The sequence below is a fragment of the Phodopus roborovskii genome, unplaced genomic scaffold (genome assembly GCF_943737965.1).
Source record: "Phodopus roborovskii unplaced genomic scaffold, PHOROB, whole genome shotgun sequence".
Lineage (NCBI taxonomy): Eukaryota > Metazoa > Chordata > Mammalia > Rodentia > Cricetidae > Phodopus > Phodopus roborovskii.
In genome coordinates, this window is record NW_026125675.1 from 1,696,641 (window position 1) to 1,713,800 (window position 17,160).

At 49.1% G+C, this 17,160-nt stretch overlaps 1 protein-coding gene across 7 annotated transcripts in view; it reads left to right on the forward strand.

The window, feature by feature from the left end:
• The first annotated feature begins 416 nt into the window (after nt 1-416).
• The window catches only part of Atp2b3 (ATPase plasma membrane Ca2+ transporting 3), a 44,889-nt gene continuing 28,145 nt past the window's right edge, over nt 417-17,160 (forward strand). For 3 of the 7 annotated variants that reach the window (XM_051178281.1, XM_051178283.1, XM_051178288.1), the window contains exons 1-10: nt 417-785; nt 6,375-6,572; nt 6,670-6,927; nt 7,324-7,449; nt 8,295-8,420; nt 11,070-11,111; nt 12,480-12,644; nt 13,245-13,459; nt 14,121-14,363; nt 15,422-15,663. In XM_051178281.1, the coding sequence (XP_051034238.1) occupies nt 572-785; nt 6,375-6,572; nt 6,670-6,927; nt 7,324-7,449; nt 8,295-8,420; nt 11,070-11,111; nt 12,480-12,644; nt 13,245-13,459; nt 14,121-14,363; nt 15,422-15,663 (1,829 nt within the window). In that variant the 5' untranslated portion in view covers nt 417-571. The remainder of the gene's footprint in view (nt 786-6,374; nt 6,573-6,669; nt 6,928-7,323; nt 7,450-8,294; nt 8,421-11,069; nt 11,112-12,479; nt 12,645-13,244; nt 13,460-14,120; nt 14,364-15,421; nt 15,664-17,160) is intronic. The other 4 variants (XM_051178282.1, XM_051178284.1, XM_051178286.1 and 1 more) reach the window with 3 other exon arrangements.

Below are 17,160 nucleotides of genomic sequence, written 5' to 3' on the forward strand. Positions count from 1 at the left end.
TCTGGGGATTTCAGACATGGCAATGGCACTCAGCAAGTCTTGCTCAGGCAAGAATAGGAAGATGAGAGGGCAAAGCACGAAGCTGGTTGTAAGCACTGATCCCTTGTGCAAATGAAGCAAGAGCAGATCCCGATGACCCCAAATACATTGCCTTACTTCAAAATGGGGTTTCAAGTGGTTTAGAGAGGCAGTGAGAGCTGGCTGGTGCTGGTGGCAGAAGGGTCCCACCACCCCCTGCTTCCCCACCTAACAAACCCTCTAGCTCTGGGCTCATGATAGGCAGGACTAGTGGGGCCGGTCTAGCAGGTGAGACCTGGACGGTCAATTTGGTATTTGTGAGTCATCGAGTACACTGAATGAAGATGGGTCCAATACTCCCAGAACTCTGGGCCTTCATTTTGTCTGACCCAGTCCCTTGGGCCTCTTTGTGCCTCCTTTTCCCCAGGTGTTCACACTTAGCCTCTTTCCCACCACCACCTTGCCTCACCTCAGCGCTGGGATCTTAGGTGGCCACCTGTCCTTAGCTACACCTGAGTCAAAGCTGCACCTGTGAGAAGGCCTGACAGACAGGATGGGTGACATGGCGAACAGTTCCATCGAGTTCCACCCCAAGCCGCAGCAGCAGCAGCAGCGGGAAGTGCCCCATGTGGGTGGCTTTGGGTGCACACTAGCAGAGCTACGCAGCCTCATGGAGCTCCGAGGTGCTGAGGCACTGCAGAAGATTCAGGAAGCCTATGGAGACGTCAGTGGGCTGTGCAGGAGGCTGAAGACATCGCCTACTGAGGGTAAGTCCACCGGGTTGGGCGGGGAAAGGGATATCCTAGGAACTCAGGGTCTGCCTTACCCTTGGGGCACACGTGGGTTTCTGTGTTCTGGCTAGTATGACTGCCTTGAATGGCTCTGTGGAGGTAAGCCTCAGTTGACCCTTGCAGGACACAGAACACAAATTCTGATTGTTACCCTCTGCTCAGCCACTTGGTCTTGAATGGGAGGTGCCTTGTGCATGGGGAGATTGTCATCCTCTGGGCAACTAAATTCTGAGAATGTGAGCTGAGACCTCCTCCACACCTCTGTGATCAGTCACTTTCCACCCTACAAGAGGAAAAGAGACATAATGACAAATGAGAACCACCAAAGGTGGAAGGTCTGAATGGAAACTCTGAACTTCTTTTCAAGAAACAGGGCACGGTCAACTATCTCTTACCAAAGCATGAGGAAACAATGGTCTCTGGCTATATATTTGGACTTCAGGTGCATAAACCTGGGCTCAGTTAAGAGGAATAAAAAAAGGGGGAGGTGCACTGTGGAGGTCCTCTGTGCTTTAAGCTACAGGAGTCACATAAGGATGGCACAGAGATATTTGAGTCTTGTGGGAACAGCAGATGAAAAGTAGGGACCAATCGTCACACTGTACCATTAACAGTGGCAGTCATTGGGACTGAGGTGATTGCTCAGTGATGTGCTTGCTGTGCAAATATGAGGGCATGCATTTGAGTTTTCAGCACCCATGTAAAAAGCTGATCATGGAGTATGTTCCTATAATCGCAGCACTAAGGAAGCACAGATAGGAGAATCCATGGGAGCTGTATATCAACCCATGTAGCCAATCAGTGAACTCTAATTTCAGTGAAAGACTTTATCACAAACAATTAGGTGGAGGAAGACATATGACATTGACCTTTGGTCATGAACATATGAACACACACACACACACACACACACACACACACACACACACACACGAAAAAAAGTGACAGTAGTCCCAGGCTGTCCCAGGCAGATAAAGCCTAAGGCAGTGCAAGTCAGCCTCTGGAGAAGAAACAAGGTGAGAATCCTCTAGAAGATCTTGAGTGAGGTCTGATTGTCATCTTGGGTTTTCAACTCCATGATTCTGGAGTCTTCTGTGAGACTGGATTACCAAAGAGCCAAATCTATCCCAGATTTCAAGAGCTGGAACCCTTTCTGGCTCATCTGACACTGGCCTGGCAGGATTGCTGTAACTATCCCAACCTGATGCCAGGCCTGCTTCCCAGCCAGTGAAGATTGATTTTATCAACCACCCATCTCAGTGGTGGCATTTTGGACCACCCAGTCCTGCAAGTCCTGGTCACCACCTGGGTTCCTCCTAATCCCTGGCTCCCCATTCTACCCATCACCAGCTCTTGCCCAGTCTTCTTTGTAAAACAATCCTTTGCTTGCAACACTTATGCTCATCGCCTCAAGCCTCCTTGTTCTGCCCTTGCCTCCATTCAGAGCCTCTAGAGCTCACACCATATGCTCTTAAACCTTGCCCAAAATGGGTTGAAGAAATCATCTGTCTATTGGAAGTGGTTCATGGGCCCAATGGAGCATTAGAGAGATAGGAGAAGGCAGGCCCATGGGCCAGGTTAAGAACTCCAGGTATGGTGGCCTCCTTGGGCTATCTGGACCTTCCTAAACTGAGCTAAAGAGTTGCTGCACACCCATGGACAGCCTATTCAGACTGCCTACCACACACACACATAACCAGCCTGAAGCAGCACTCTGTCGGGGCAGATGGCTGGGCTTCATGCCAAAGGATCTCTTTCTGTCCTCCTCCGTGTCCACCCAGCCCCCTGAGGACTTGGGGCCTCTGAGAAGGCTGGGGTAGAGGGCCATTTAGCCACAAGGGCTCTGGCCTCTCCCAGATCAAAGGAAGCAGATGGGCTATGGCTGGCAGCTCTTCCCTCTGCCTGTCAGGCCTTGTTAAATATTTAAAATGTCAAGGCCCCTGGGAACCTGCCCGATTCTGCCATGGAGCTCCAAAGCTCATCTGGTTCCTGTAAATGGGGTGGGCATGGAGAAGGGCAGGTGCCCAGGTGGGTGGCTCAACCCCTGAAAAGCCCCTGAGACCCTAGGTTCCCATGGCAGACCAAGGACCAGCTCTTCCCCCTAGGCTCCTAAGGCCCAGCTGCCTGGGGCCAGAAGCAGGTGATTTTCACCCCTCCATTTACTTAGCGCAGCAAGCTTTGAGCAGGCAGGCTCCACAGCCTACTTAGTGGAAGGGGCAGACTTAACTATACTTTTGACCCCATGCCAATCCTCTGGTACCCAGAAGGGATTGGCAGATGACAAGCGGCCAGGTAGGTATGTAGTTAGGACTTTGGCAGTTATTGCACCAATTCACTAATCTCTCAGCCTCTTTAGCTACTCAGAAGGATTCCAGAACCCATCCTGAAGAAAGGCCTGCCTGCTTGTGAGGAGCCTCAGTACAGGCTGGTTATGGGGCACCCTGCCTTCCTTGTCTGCTCTCCACAAGCAGCCATAAGAAGGAGGCAGATTAGCTGAGAGCCAACACAATGTGGTCCTAATCCAATTCTGATGGTATCTGGCTTCTGCTCTGGGCAAACAGCCCAACTGTGTCCATGCCAACCACCCAGCCTCCGTCCCCATGTCTTGGACCTGCTAGGTTAGACATGCTTAGAATCAGAGGGGGTCACAGCTGCCTTCTCTACCACACACACACACACACACACACACACACACACACACACACACACACACACAATGGTACCATGGCAGTTGTAGCAGCTGTCGGAACCCCAAACCCTACGGAAAGGCCAAAGCTTCAGGGCCAATCTGAAGGCAACTGCCAGTCTCAGGAAAGGGGATTGGGGAGCATTGTTGGCAGCAGCAAGGACAATCCAAGTCCAAGGGCAAGGCAGAGGAGGAGAATGGAAGGGAGTGAGCTCCTGGGGGAAAGGGACCAAGGGCCTCACTGACCTTGGGAACAATCTGGGCATGTGAAATGGGATAGTCAGGAAGCAGAATCACATGTTGCCATGGAAGTCAGGCTTTCTAGAAGCTAGAATGGGTCACTTCCCTCTCTGGGGGCTCCAGGCCAAAGGCAATGTGGACTCCAAGTGTCTAGGAGCTCAGAGTACTGGTTCATCCCTTGAAGTGTTGCATCTCCCATAGCTCCTGAAGTTGAAGGAGAAAAGGCTCAATCTGGAAGAAAGGCTGGGCCTCCTCAGCTTGGCCCCTACCCCCGCCACTGCTACCACAGAGGCTGAGGTCTCCCAGACACCATATTGGGAAAGCTGTGGGCCTTCAGAAGAGGTCTTTTGGCCCCAGCAGAAATCTGAGCTGCCAGCCCAGCCCAGGTTCAATGAGGCCAGGGAGAGAAAGGCATAGACAGCTGCACCCCTTCTGGGTGGGAAGGACACCATGTGGCTAGATGGTGTGGACATGCCAAGGCTGTGCTGCTTGCAACTTTTGCTGTTGTCAGTCGCTTCCACTTCATTCAAGCTCCACCCTGCTCCTCTGCAAAAGGCCCACCGTCAGCACTTCCTTATTGGTGAGCAATCTGAAGCTTAGTCTTATGAGCCTTCCTAAGCCCAGCCTGCTGGGCATGCTCCGTGGACTGGATGGCCCTTTTATTCACCACTCAGCTTCTTCAGCAGGTGGTACAAGCCATGCCAATGATTCTGGTGGGAGCTTCAAGCTGCCATCCAGCCACTAGGTGCCAGCATGGAGCTGGTCCCTTTGGGGTATAGCACTGCAGTCCTGGGTGAACCTGAGGGGGATCAACCTGCTGAGAAGTTTGCCAATCAAGGATAAGGGTATGGCAATTTCTCACTTGCCTGAGATCTATATGGAGGTCACCTCCAGGGTCCTGGAGCCATGAGTTAAGGCCTTTTCTGCCCCTGGACCCTGCAGTGATTGAAGTGTCTCATGTTAGGACTGAGAGGACCTGTGCTGGAACTTCCCTTTCCTTTCCTCTTCTTGTTCTCCAGATGAACCACTGACAGTCTCCTCAGCCTTAGCCACCCCTATCTCTCATCCTCAGAGATGACAAGGGAAAGAATTGGATGAGGAGTCATTGCAATACCAAAGCCAACCATGGGGCTCCTGGGGAGGCTGGCCACTGAATTTTGCAGAGTGGCTATGGGTGGAAGCCACCATGTTCATGCAGTCCCCACCCCAGAGCTTATGTTTGGCCCCAAAGTCAAGCTCTAAGAAGGTGTTAGGTATAGGGGAGCCATCTTCCTGGGCACTATGGGCACCAGACCTTGGGTCATCCTCTCTTCAATTCTGTGTCATGGTAGCTCAGCCTCTGTGGAACTCTGTTGTCCTTTCCCAGTGTTGGTTATTTTAAACTCCAGCCTCAGCACCCTCCTCTGGAGCTGGTAAACAGTTGCTTCTTCCCCACTGTGGAATAGCCTCCCTGTACAACCTAGAGGATCATTTCCCAGGCTACATGTAGGTGGGAGATACCACATACCTCTGCCCTTGCTTCTCCCTGCAGGCCCCATACTTCCACCTTGAGTCTTCTTTTCATAAAATAGCCTCCTTATATAGGTCTCTGGATATAATAACTTGCTATCACACTCACTCTTTCTTTCTGGTCCTTCCCTGGGAAATGTCTAGAAAGTAGGCCTCCATCCATCTCCAGAAGACATTGCTCTGTCTTCCTCAATAGCTATGCTTCTGGACACATCCATCTCCCTAGTCCCTGGTTCTCCTGCACCTTGCCCCCTTTGCAGGTTAGGCTAGGTAAGCCTGTATGTCTTTAGATACAATAGGCCACAGGGTGGGGTGGCCAAGGTCTAGAGGCTGCCTTACTTTTAAGGTGCCAGTATCTCAAACACAGTCACATCTTTCAGGCCTGTGTGGGACCTAGTGACCAGTACTTTGAGAGAAATATGGAATCTAGGTGTTAGGAGACAGACAGCTTTCCTGATCCCTTAAGTGAGGGTCCTGGCCAATTATTTGTCACTTGGATAAAACTGGGCTAATATTACCTGGATCCCCTTAATTGGTAACCTCCCTACAAATCCACTGAAGCCACTTAGATATTAGTTCACCTCCCTACCCACCCTCAACCCAGGGAACCATTGGGTGCTCTCTTCTGCTCCTGGCTCAGCTACATTTGGGCTACATTTGGCGACACAGTATCCTCCTGTATCCTTGATGTCCTTTCCTGTGTTGGCTGTTATCATTTCCCTGCAAGCATCCCTCAAAGATAGCTTGGGCATGGAAGTGACAGCAGACATAGGTGCATAGTGTTTCAGTAATTGAGACATCCTCAGTTCCAAGGCCTCCTTCCACAGGACTGGTGTCTTGTAAGTACATCAGGAAATTGATAACACCCTTTCCTGGGTTATCATTCCTTCCTCAGACTAGATACTCCCTGTGAGGGCTGTGCTTGGTCCCCTATGTTTCGTACTAGGTCTTATAGTACCAGGTCTGTACTAGTCTGCCTTCTCTAGACATCCACTCCATAGTTCCAGAGAGGCAGGCTATAGTCAGAGAGCCACAAGGGCAGCAGCTTAGTCAGGGATACTTATGGTACCAAGGGTTAGCCTGTGTTACCTTTTTCTGTGCTTCTACCACTTTCTTGGGATGCTGTGTAGGCCTGGCAGACAACACCAATGACTTGGAGAAACGCAGGCAGATCTATGGGCAGAACTTCATACCCCCCAAGCAGCCCAAGACCTTCCTGCAACTGGTTTGGGAAGCCCTGCAGGACGTGACTCTCATCATCCTGGAGGTGGCTGCCATCGTCTCCCTGGGCCTCTCCTTCTATGCACCACCTGGGGAGGAAAGTGAAGGTGAGGGGCAAGGCTCTGGGATAGGAGAGGTTCCAGGTCTTGGCTCCCATGACTTTACCTCTCCTTCCTTCATGTTCTCCTTCATCCTTGGACACAGCCTGTGGGAATGTCTCTGGTGGGGCAGAGGATGAGGGAGAGGCTGAAGCTGGCTGGATCGAGGGGGCTGCCATCCTACTGTCTGTCATCTGTGTCGTGCTGGTCACGGCCTTCAATGACTGGAGCAAGGAAAAGCAGTTCCGAGGTCTTCAGAGCCGTATTGAGCAGGAGCAGAAGTTTACTGTCATCCGAAATGGGCAGCTCCTCCAGGTCCCAGTGGCAGCATTGGTGGTGGGGGACATTGCCCAGGTCAAATACGGTAAGTGTGTCCATCTTCATCCACCCTGCCCAGAAAGCCTGAATACCATTTCTGAGAAGGGTGAGCCAGAGGAACCTCCCCAGCTCAGACTGTTTCCCTGGTTGTCTGTGTTTTCACCCACAGGGGCCTGAGATTGGTGCATAGGGGGTATGATTAGGGGCAGAAAAGGGGTTTGAGACACAGCAGTGTCCACAGGAAGCAGGCTAGCCTCAACCTCTAAAGTGGTCTTCTCCTACAACTATAAGATATAAGTGTTGTCCCTGTTCCTTAAGAGTTGAACAACATGGTTAGATGTGGATGATCCCCCTCAAAGGACATTCCCTGGGAAAGGTGGGAGGGAGGTCCCATGGACCCACAGACCCATAGCCTCTGGTTCTGGCCTGGGATGGCCTATAGGAGACCTTCTGCCTGCCGATGGTGTGCTCATCCAAGGCAATGATCTCAAGATTGACGAGAGCTCCCTGACTGGCGAGTCGGATCATGTACGCAAATCAGCAGACAAAGATCCTATGCTGCTCTCAGGTAAGGACCACCTTCTCAACCAGCCCAGTGTAAGGCCAGTTTGAAAGCCTGGCCCAGCATCCCCACTCAAGCCATCCTGCTGAACTTGCCTTAACTAAGGTCTCCCTAAATAGCCCTTCTTGTTGAGGAGTCTGAGAATTCTACCTACTGCCATGACAGAACAGGTTACTAGAGGCCTGGTGGTGTGGCTCCAGCCACAGGACAAAGAAATGGACCCCCACAGGAGAGAGCCTAGGCCCTATCCCAAATGACTTGACAGATTTGGATGATCCCTCATGGAAGGCTTCACCCTCCCTTGGGATAGGGGGTGGGATGGGGTGTCCATGGGGCATGGGAAGATAAGAGGGATAGTGAACTGGGATTGATATGTAAAATAAAATGATTCATAATCAAATAAAAAAGAGGTCCTTTGAGATTGTGGATGGGACATCTCAAGCAGAAGGCTTTCTGGGGTCCATATTGTTATCCCTCCACATATAGACTCTGAAGATGACTCCATGTGTGCTTTCCTCCTTTTTTAGGAGGTTCTCATTCGGCCCACTTTTACTTTAATGGGAAATATAATATGAAACTGAACAGGAACACCAGAGGTGCCCAGGTGGGCCATGTGAGTGGCTCCCTCTATGTTTATGACAAAGACCTAGCAGTTTATGGTCCTCTGGGTCATTCCTACAACCCCAAGCCTAGAAACAGGTTGCAGTCCAGATGTGGGGGTCAACAGCTGCAGTGACTTCAGGGAGACAAATACCTGCCTCAGGGAAACTCTGAGAGCCAGTCTGTGGTTTTTGAGTATGTCCTACCAGGCTGTGCAAATCTGTCTTAGTTCTTTTGTGTTTCTCTGCCAGGCACTCATGTCATGGAAGGTTCTGGAAGAATGGTGGTAACAGCTGTTGGTGTGAACTCCCAAACAGGCATCATCTTTACATTGCTTGGAGCAGGTGGAGAGGAAGAGGAGAAGAAAGAAAAAAAAGGTAGGGCAGCCATGATTCCAGTGTCCAAAGATGATGAGGCAGCTTCCTTCTATGTTACTGTTCTTGCTTCTTTATCAGCCTGCTGGCCAATCCTGGACTTCCATAAGGAAAACTGTGATGGGTAGGGCATCCACAAAGTCCAAAGTGGAAGTCACATGAGGACATAGGGATAGGACCCAAAATGACAGCCAGGGTCAGAGGATGCTGGATGGGGTGGGTCAGAGTAAGCTCTCCAGCAAGTGGTATCCCTGTCCCTAGGGACACTAATGCAGAATCAGAGGGTTTTAGAGAGTCCGGCTTCCTTATGGCCCTGGTTACCTAGCTACTCCCCCCTCCAGTCATGGTAATCAAAACTGTGAAGTTACAGAGCTTCCACTTACCAGGCCCTGTTCCTCTGTGACTCAAGCACACACCGTAGCTCTTGTGAACAATCTGTCCTCAGTTCTTTTCCACAGCCCCAGATGAGTAGGGAACAGACATTTCCAGATGCATGTCTACCAATGTTAGAAGATGGGTGGGTATACTATACTATACTATACTATACTATACTATACTATACTATACTGGGACAGACCAGAATGAGGAAGGACAAGTTAGTTGCCCTAGCCTTAGGCCCTTTCCCAAGGTCCCCTGTCCCTGGGGACCTAAAGACATGAGCTGGCAGTCTGGCCCTGTGCTTCCTGTATGTGCACCTTCCTACTGTTGGAAGGCCTCCTGCCACCTGTACCAAGTCCCAGTGATTTCCCACAGCTTTAATGTGTGCTCCAGGAATACACAGACAAATGATAGGTAGTCTCTGGACCTCAGCTGAGCTTAGCTTGAATCCCTAGGATAAATGACCTTGCCTAGTGCCCTCTTGGTTCTGCTTGGTTGACAGGGAGCCCCTTCCACATAAGGACCTCTAGGAAATCCACTTCCTCCCCTTGAAGCCAATGGTCTCTCCCTTGAACTGCCATCACCTGCACTGGTGTCCCTGGTAGCTCCTTTTCAAGCTCCTGGCTTCCTATATATATGCTTCACAGATTGGTCTTAGGCCCTCCCTCCTCATTGAATTTGACAGTCTTCATCCAAACCTTCCCAGACAGACTACTTGAACTTCTCCAACACTGCTGAATTGTAACATTTAGGGAATTAGAGTAGGCCAACTTCCTGGAGACGTATCCTGGAGACGTATCCTGGGGGCTCTGGGAAACAATATCTATCTTGTCCAGTGCACCCACCCCTCCCCATCTTCTACTGTCTCACTTACTCCTGTGGGACTGTAAACCCAGTGAACATGCTCTGAAGGTGCTCCATGTCAACCTGCTACCCTTATCTTCTATTCCCGCCTCTTATCATGACTCCTATATACCCTTTTCTTCCAGAGTCCCTCCCTTTCCTACTGTGCTCTGCCTTAGTCCAGGCTACCTCTTCTAGTGATGCTCACTTTGCTTCCCAGTCACCATATTGGAAAGTTCACAGCCACCTGTAACTCCAACTCCAGAGGCCCCAATGTCCTTTTCTGGCCTCCATTGACCTGAAAAAACACATGAAAATGAAAGAGACATGGGACAGGCAGGCAGGCACGCATGTAGGCACGCATGCACACACACGCGCACGCACACACACACACACACACAGAGAGAAAAATAAATACATACATAAATAATAAAAAGAAAGAGAAATCCCTTTCACCTCTAAACTACACCAACCCACACAGGGGCCCTGAGCAGAGAGGGTCTAATACATACTGTACTTATGGCTGGAGGTGTCTCTTTCATTCTTGGGACCCCAGGCTGTGGTCCTATTACCTAGAAGCTACCTCACATCCTGTCTGTCCTTTGATTCCCTAGTGACATGAGCTACTAGGTGGAAACTGATTCTGTGGTGGCAGATTCTCTCTAAATGGGGACCAGTGAAGATCTGGCCCCCCAGTTAAATTCCTATAACTACCACTTGAGATGTGCAGCTCCAAGAAAGAGTGGCTGGAACTGTGGGCTATACCCAAGCTGAGGCTTCAGACAGGATTACCTGGAGTCCACTCTTTGCACCTTCTTCCTAGTGCTACTACATACCCAACATTTAGATTTCCTCTGCACAGTGACCCTAATCCCATACTTTAACTGTGCCCAACAGGTCCATGAAACAGTCAGAGCCCTTATCCCTTTAAAAGAACACACCTCCTAGTAGTGGCCTCAGAGAAAGGGTTTGGGTTGGTTCATGGCTTGGGAATTACCTCCTTTGGGACATCTAAGGAAAGGGCACCCCTTAAGGCAGCAGGCCTTCCAGAAAATGTCCACAGATACTTCACCTGACGCAGATCCCATCCAGTACTGACTTTAGAGACTCACTGTACAGCTGAGGTCAAAGCCCAGTGGGAAACACTGCATAGGGTTTTGACCCAGGAAGCCCAGAGTATATGCAGTGAACACGTATGCTGGCAGGTACTGACAGCTTGCTCCTGGAAAGTATAGGACATCAAGAAGACCCCTCCATAGGCAAGGTCATGGCTACCAACAATCAGGCCCCTACTTTTCCTCCTCTACCCCATATAGCTACAAACTGCTGTGTGTGCCTAAGCTCTTCCCACTCTCCTGTGTGTCTATGTATGTCATGACCACATGAGTGTTCTCAAGTCTCTCCGTGTCTGTCATTCCTCTTCCATTTTAGGCAAGCAGCAGGATGGGGCGATGGACAGTAGCCAAACCAGAGGTAACGTGTATGCATGGCTCAGGGCAGCTGAGGAGCTTGTGGGGAGGAGGAAGAGAGGGGGGAACGGGGAGGGACCACTTGCTGCCAGGGAAGAAGCAGCACCTAGAGACAGGTAAGTGGGCCCCAAAGTCCCATCCTGGCTCAGCAGTAAAGGGGGACACCCTTGGAGGATGCTCCAGTTTCCACCAGATACTGCATGAAGCCCAGACAAGCTACCTGGAAAACAGCTGGTCAGTGTCAAGGCCATCAGCATGGCTTGAACTTGTCCATGTATGAGAATTATCCATGGACATTCTGAGCCCACTTTGGCCAGATAAGGAAACTGAGGCATAGAAAGGGTAACTTATCAAAATTCCTATGTTCCAGTCCTGTGAATTTCCCAGGTAAGGGGAGTCAGCTAGAACCTGGAAGATAACTGAGGTTGTTAAGGATTTGGGGACAGGAGGCATTCTATTGGCTAGAGCTTGGTAGGATACCAGTAGGTAGCGACTCAAAGCTAGAATGACCCAGCTAGATAGAGTCTGACATATCCTCAAGGCTGCTAGGAGGAAGGAGCCATAGTAAGTGGCTTTGAGTTGCCAGGTGAAATGAAGAGATGCAGAAAAGAAAAAGACAAACTGGAGGATATCCCAACAACTGGTATGTTAGTCCCGTCCCTAGGAAGAGGGGAGGAAACAGTGTAGCTGGAGAGCCCCAAGCCCAAGGACTTTGTAAAGCTTAGCAAAGAGGAAGATAAGGCATCCATGTCACCATCACAAAGGCAGCAAGAATGAAAAACTGAGGGACCTAAAAAAAAAAAAAAAAAAAAAAAAAAAGCATGAGAGGAGCCACCTGATCCAAGAAGAAGATGGGAAAATAGTAGGAGGGACAGAATAGGCTTGTTCACAGAGCCCGTGGGAGGAGCCGAGCTGAGCAGAGCTGCCTGGGCTAAGAGGAACATACACTAGGGCCTCTTAGTGTCCTTGAGGGGAAAGTAGAGTGATTCAGATATCTGTGGGCAAATGAATCAGGTTTTGGTTCCAGAACATTCCTTGGACCAGCCACAGGACTTCTCTCAGGTATTGAGATTCGGAGCATTACTGGACTGGCCACCTTGTCTGTGCACAAGTTCCACCCTTCCAACAAAAGACTCTTCAGGGGCTGCATTTCCATGGCAACAGCCCCATCATATAGGACAATGCTGCAACTGCCTGCATACCTCAGAAAGGCCCTGGGCTTAGAATGCAACAGAAGCCTACAGAATCCCTTGAAATTAAAAGTGCGCCATTGAATCCTATATGATGAGACATGTCTTTCCTTATGAGCCCTCTGTAGCCCATTTACCCCTGCTAGGCCCTAACTTCATCCAAGGGTTTCCTCTATGTACAGCTAAGAAGCAAGACGGGGCTGTTGCCATGGAAATGCAGCCCCTGAAGAGTGCTGAGGGTGGAGAAATGGAGGAGCGAGAAAAGAAGAAAGCCAATATACCCAAGAAGGAGAAGTCGGTTCTACAAGGGAAGCTCACAAAACTGGCTGTGCAGATTGGGAAAGCAGGTATGTTCAGCCAGAGACAGCAGGCCAGGAACCTGGAGTACATTGGGCTCCTGGAAATAGTTCCAGATGCTGTGAATGCAAAGGACAGAATATTGTCCTGGCCCTAGGCAAACTCATGTACAGAGAGATGGATAATGTTCTAGAAGAATGTGGCATATACTGTGGGGCCATAGGAGCAGGCCAGAGCCAACTATGACTGTCAAGTCCTAGCTTAGCACCCTCCACCCCAATAAGACCTAAGTCACACACTCATATATTACCTAACAGACCCCCTGATGCACGGCTTCTAGCCACAACATAGTCAAGAGGCAACCAACTTTCCTGAGAGACTGCTGGCCAGCTCCCCAAATTATAAGGATGGCTAGTCCCTCACATAAGTGTCTCTCTTACCCTTAGCTTTCTTCTCTTTATCCCACACTGTCCGTCCAGGAAAACTAGAGCAAAGTCTACCCTAGGACCTCTCACTCCATGGAGTCATCCCTCCAGCTGTTTATCCCCAAAGATGACACAAATCCATCAATCCCTTGCAAAGGCCCTAAACTTTTCTTCCTTTCTTTTCTCCTCTCACCTCTTGTGGCCCTTCTCATCATGGCCTGACAGGGTTGGTGATGTCTGCCATAACTGTTATCATCCTGGTCCTCTACTTTGTGATTGAGACCTTCGTCGTGGATGGCCGGGTGTGGCTGGCAGAGTGCACACCTGTCTATGTGCAGTACTTTGTGAAGTTCTTCATTATCGGAGTCACTGTATTGGTTGTGGCTGTCCCTGAGGGCCTGCCTCTTGCTGTCACTATCTCCTTGGCTTACTCTGTCAAGGTAATAATAGTACTACTTACAATTAATTCCACAACACAGACCATAAAACTGGAGTGGGATGTCATCAAGCACCTTAGATGTAGCGGGGACTAAGGAAGGCTGTAGCTGCTAAGAGGGGAGGGTGCTAGATGAGTTGATCTTTGCTAATACATCCTAACAGAGAGCTCCACTGAGCCCACCTATCTGTTGGACACAGTGAAGGGAGCTAGAAGCAAGCTAATGTTGAAGGAGATTTGGGCTTGGCTCATCTGTGGAACACTGGCAGGGAGAGTCAGAGGAACCAAGAAAAAAAGAGAGAAATAGTGGCTGCTTGCAGAGGCAGAGAGACGGGGGCCTTAGAAAAAGGTTCTGGGACACTGGGAGGCAGTGAAAGACTAAAATAGAACCAAGGGAGTATGGAGGAACATGGAGGTAGCAGGCAATTGAAGAGGGAGCTCTGGCAGATAGTTTCCAAGTCATCCATGTAGAGTAGCTTCTTGGAAGCTCAACTGTTCCCCATCTGTCAGCAGCCATTGTATCTTACATACATACTCTCTGTTTGATTACCACCCAGCCCAAACATGACCAAGCTCACTAAATGGACTGTTAGTGTCACTCACATTGTCTTTATCCTTATGAGTAAACAACTAAGCACCCCCCACTCCATCTTTGCCCTTTACAGAAAATGATGAAGGACAACAACCTGGTACGCCACCTGGATGCCTGTGAGACCATGGGCAATGCCACAGCCATCTGTTCCGACAAGACCGGCACACTCACCACCAACCGCATGACCGTGGTCCAGTCCTACCTAGGAGACACCCACTACAAAGAAATTCCAGCTCCCAGTGCCCTGACCCCCAAAATCCTTGACCTTCTGGTCCATGCCATCTCCATCAACAGTGCCTACACCACCAAAATACTAGTGAGCAGGGCGAGGAGGGCAGTTGAGAGAAGGGGGTAGGGCTGCTGGCATGGCATGAACTGCCCTGGGGGGTGGGAGGCTCACTTACAAATTTTGGAGTGCTGAGAAAGTAGCTGAGTGATATTGGTTAAAAAAATTGTCTGGTATATATGAGGTTTGTCCCATCATACTATAAAAAAACACAGAGCAAGGGAAAAGGTGTAGATGGACATTTTCATAGGGATTGTCAGCTCCCCAATAATGGCTCAGAGACTATTAATTATGAAAGCTTGTCTGATAGCTTAGGCTGATCAGTTTTAACTAGCTCTTATAACTTAAATTAGCCCATTTCTACTAATTTACTTTCTGCCTTGTGGGTTTATTGCCTCATCTCCATAGTGTCCATCCTTCTTGCTCTGCATCCATGGCATCTCCACCTTCTTCCCAACATCCTTTCTGTCCTGAAAATCTTGAGTAGCTATTGGCCATTCAGATTTTTATTAAACCAATCAGAGTAACACATCTTCACAGCATACAAAAAGATTTCACAACAATAAAACAAAAACAATGGTTAAGGAAATGGCTCAGTCAGTAAAGGGCTTTGCTTTACAGTAAGCATGAAGACCTGAACTCACTCACCAGAACCCATATTTTAAAAAGCTAGGAATCAGCCTGCTTGTACTTCCAGTACTGGGGAAGCAGAGACAGGCAGATATCCAGGGCTCCGGGCCAGTGACAGACCCCATCTCAACAAAACAAGAAAAACAAAGAACTTTTAAGAGGAATCTCTAGAGTACTGGCTGCCTTTCTCGCTGTCCCTAGCATGGCAGAGTACTCTTGCTGCTAGGTGGGATGGGGGGGGGGGTTCTAGAAATCCTTCCCAAGCATGGGGAACTACCTGTAAAGGGCCACTTTGCAGCCAGGGCATGGCCTGTCTAGTAACATGGGTGGCCTCACTCTGCTCCATGTCACAGCCCCCTAGCTACATGGTGGCCAAAGCCAAATGGAAACCTTGACATTGGGGATGGAACGGAGGGTACTCTGGGCCCTGATGCTAAGCTGACTGTCCTTGCCTACAGCCTCCAGAGAAAGAAGGCGCTCTCCCACGCCAAGTGGGCAACAAAACAGAGTGTGCTCTGTTGGGATTCATCCTGGACCTGAAACGAGACTTCCAACCTGTACGTGAACAGATTCCTGAAGATAAACTTTACAAAGTGTACACCTTCAATTCAGTTCGCAAGTCCATGAGCACAGTTATCCGCATGCCCGATGGTGGCTTCCGCCTCTTCAGCAAGGGAGCCTCAGAGATCCTGCTCAAAAAGTGAGTGGATGACAGGAAGGGTCCAGGGACCAGGTGGCTGAAGGCTAGCTAAAGGACATAAAATCTCTTGTTTTATTTTTGTGATAAAGTAGACCTAACATAAATTTGACCATGTTAGCCACTTTAAAGTATACAATTGTATACAGTTCAGTGGCATTAAGTACATTTCTAATGTCTGCAGCTATCACTGCTATGGAACTCCAAAAAATTTTCATCACCCACAAAAGAAGCCCCAGACCCCATTAAGGAGATATTCCTGCTCCCTGTCTTTCTCTGGCAACTTCTGGCCTGTCCTTGACCTATACTGTAGATTTCATAAAAAATGGAATTCTGTACTTTGTAGTCTTTTGTGTCTAGCTACCATCATAGTTCATAATGTTGTCAAAGTTCCTTCATCTATCAGAACTTCACTTCCATTTGAAGGCTGAACAACCCAGATTGTTTTTACATTTGGACTGTCAATAATGCTATGGTCATTGAAGTACAGGTATGAGTTTGAGTATACATTCTGTTACTAGAATACTTGAGGTGAGCACAGTGATACACACCTCTTGTCTTAGCTGCATCAAATGATGAGGCAGGAGGGTGTCTTGAATCTAGGAGTTTGAGGCCAACCTGAGCAACATAGGGAGGCCCTGTCCTCCCACCACCATCACCAAGACATAATTTGAAAGGCTTCATTCCATGGTCAGTTGCCCCCACTGCCTATAGCGCTATGACAGGATGAAACACCATGGAAAGGAGTATGTGGTAAAGCAAAAAGCTAGGATGAGAAAAGGGAAGAAGAGACTACATCTTCCCATTGACCTAAAATCTCCTTCAAATGCCCCCATCTTAAAGATTGCACCACCTTCCAACAGCATGAAAGTGGAGACCAAACGTTTAACATATAGGCCTTTTGGAGGACATTATAGATTCAGTGTAGCCTTCTATCCCTGTCCCCCAAAAGTTCATGTCCACCTCACAATACAAAATGCACTCAGTCCACTCCCAAGATTTCTCGGTGTCTTAACTGTTCCCAAAGTCCAAGTTCAAAGTCTCACTCACACTTAGGATTGAATCCCTATACAATTCAAAAACAAGTTATGTACATTTAACACACAATGACACAGAGTAAATATTCCCATTCCAAAAGGCAGGAATGAAGCGCAGTGGATGAAGATTGAACCAGAGCGAGACAGAAAACCAGCATAACATCAAATCATGTAGCTTGGTCCAATGGCATCTGAGCCATGAGGTGATGGGATGTGAGCTAGAAAGGGCTTAGACAGCTCTAGCTCTCTTGTCTTGCCTCTCACCAGCCCTCTCTTCCTTCTTGCTCTGATCACATTAAATTAGGCTAAAAACAGCCAATAATGCCTGTGTCACAGACTGAATGCTGGGATGCCAGATTAATTAGTCTATCACCTTCATATTTAACTTCACAATGAGTATGAGGGCATGGGCAGAATGCAGACAAAAAATTTTCCATAACATAATACAAATGGTCTCTAGTCC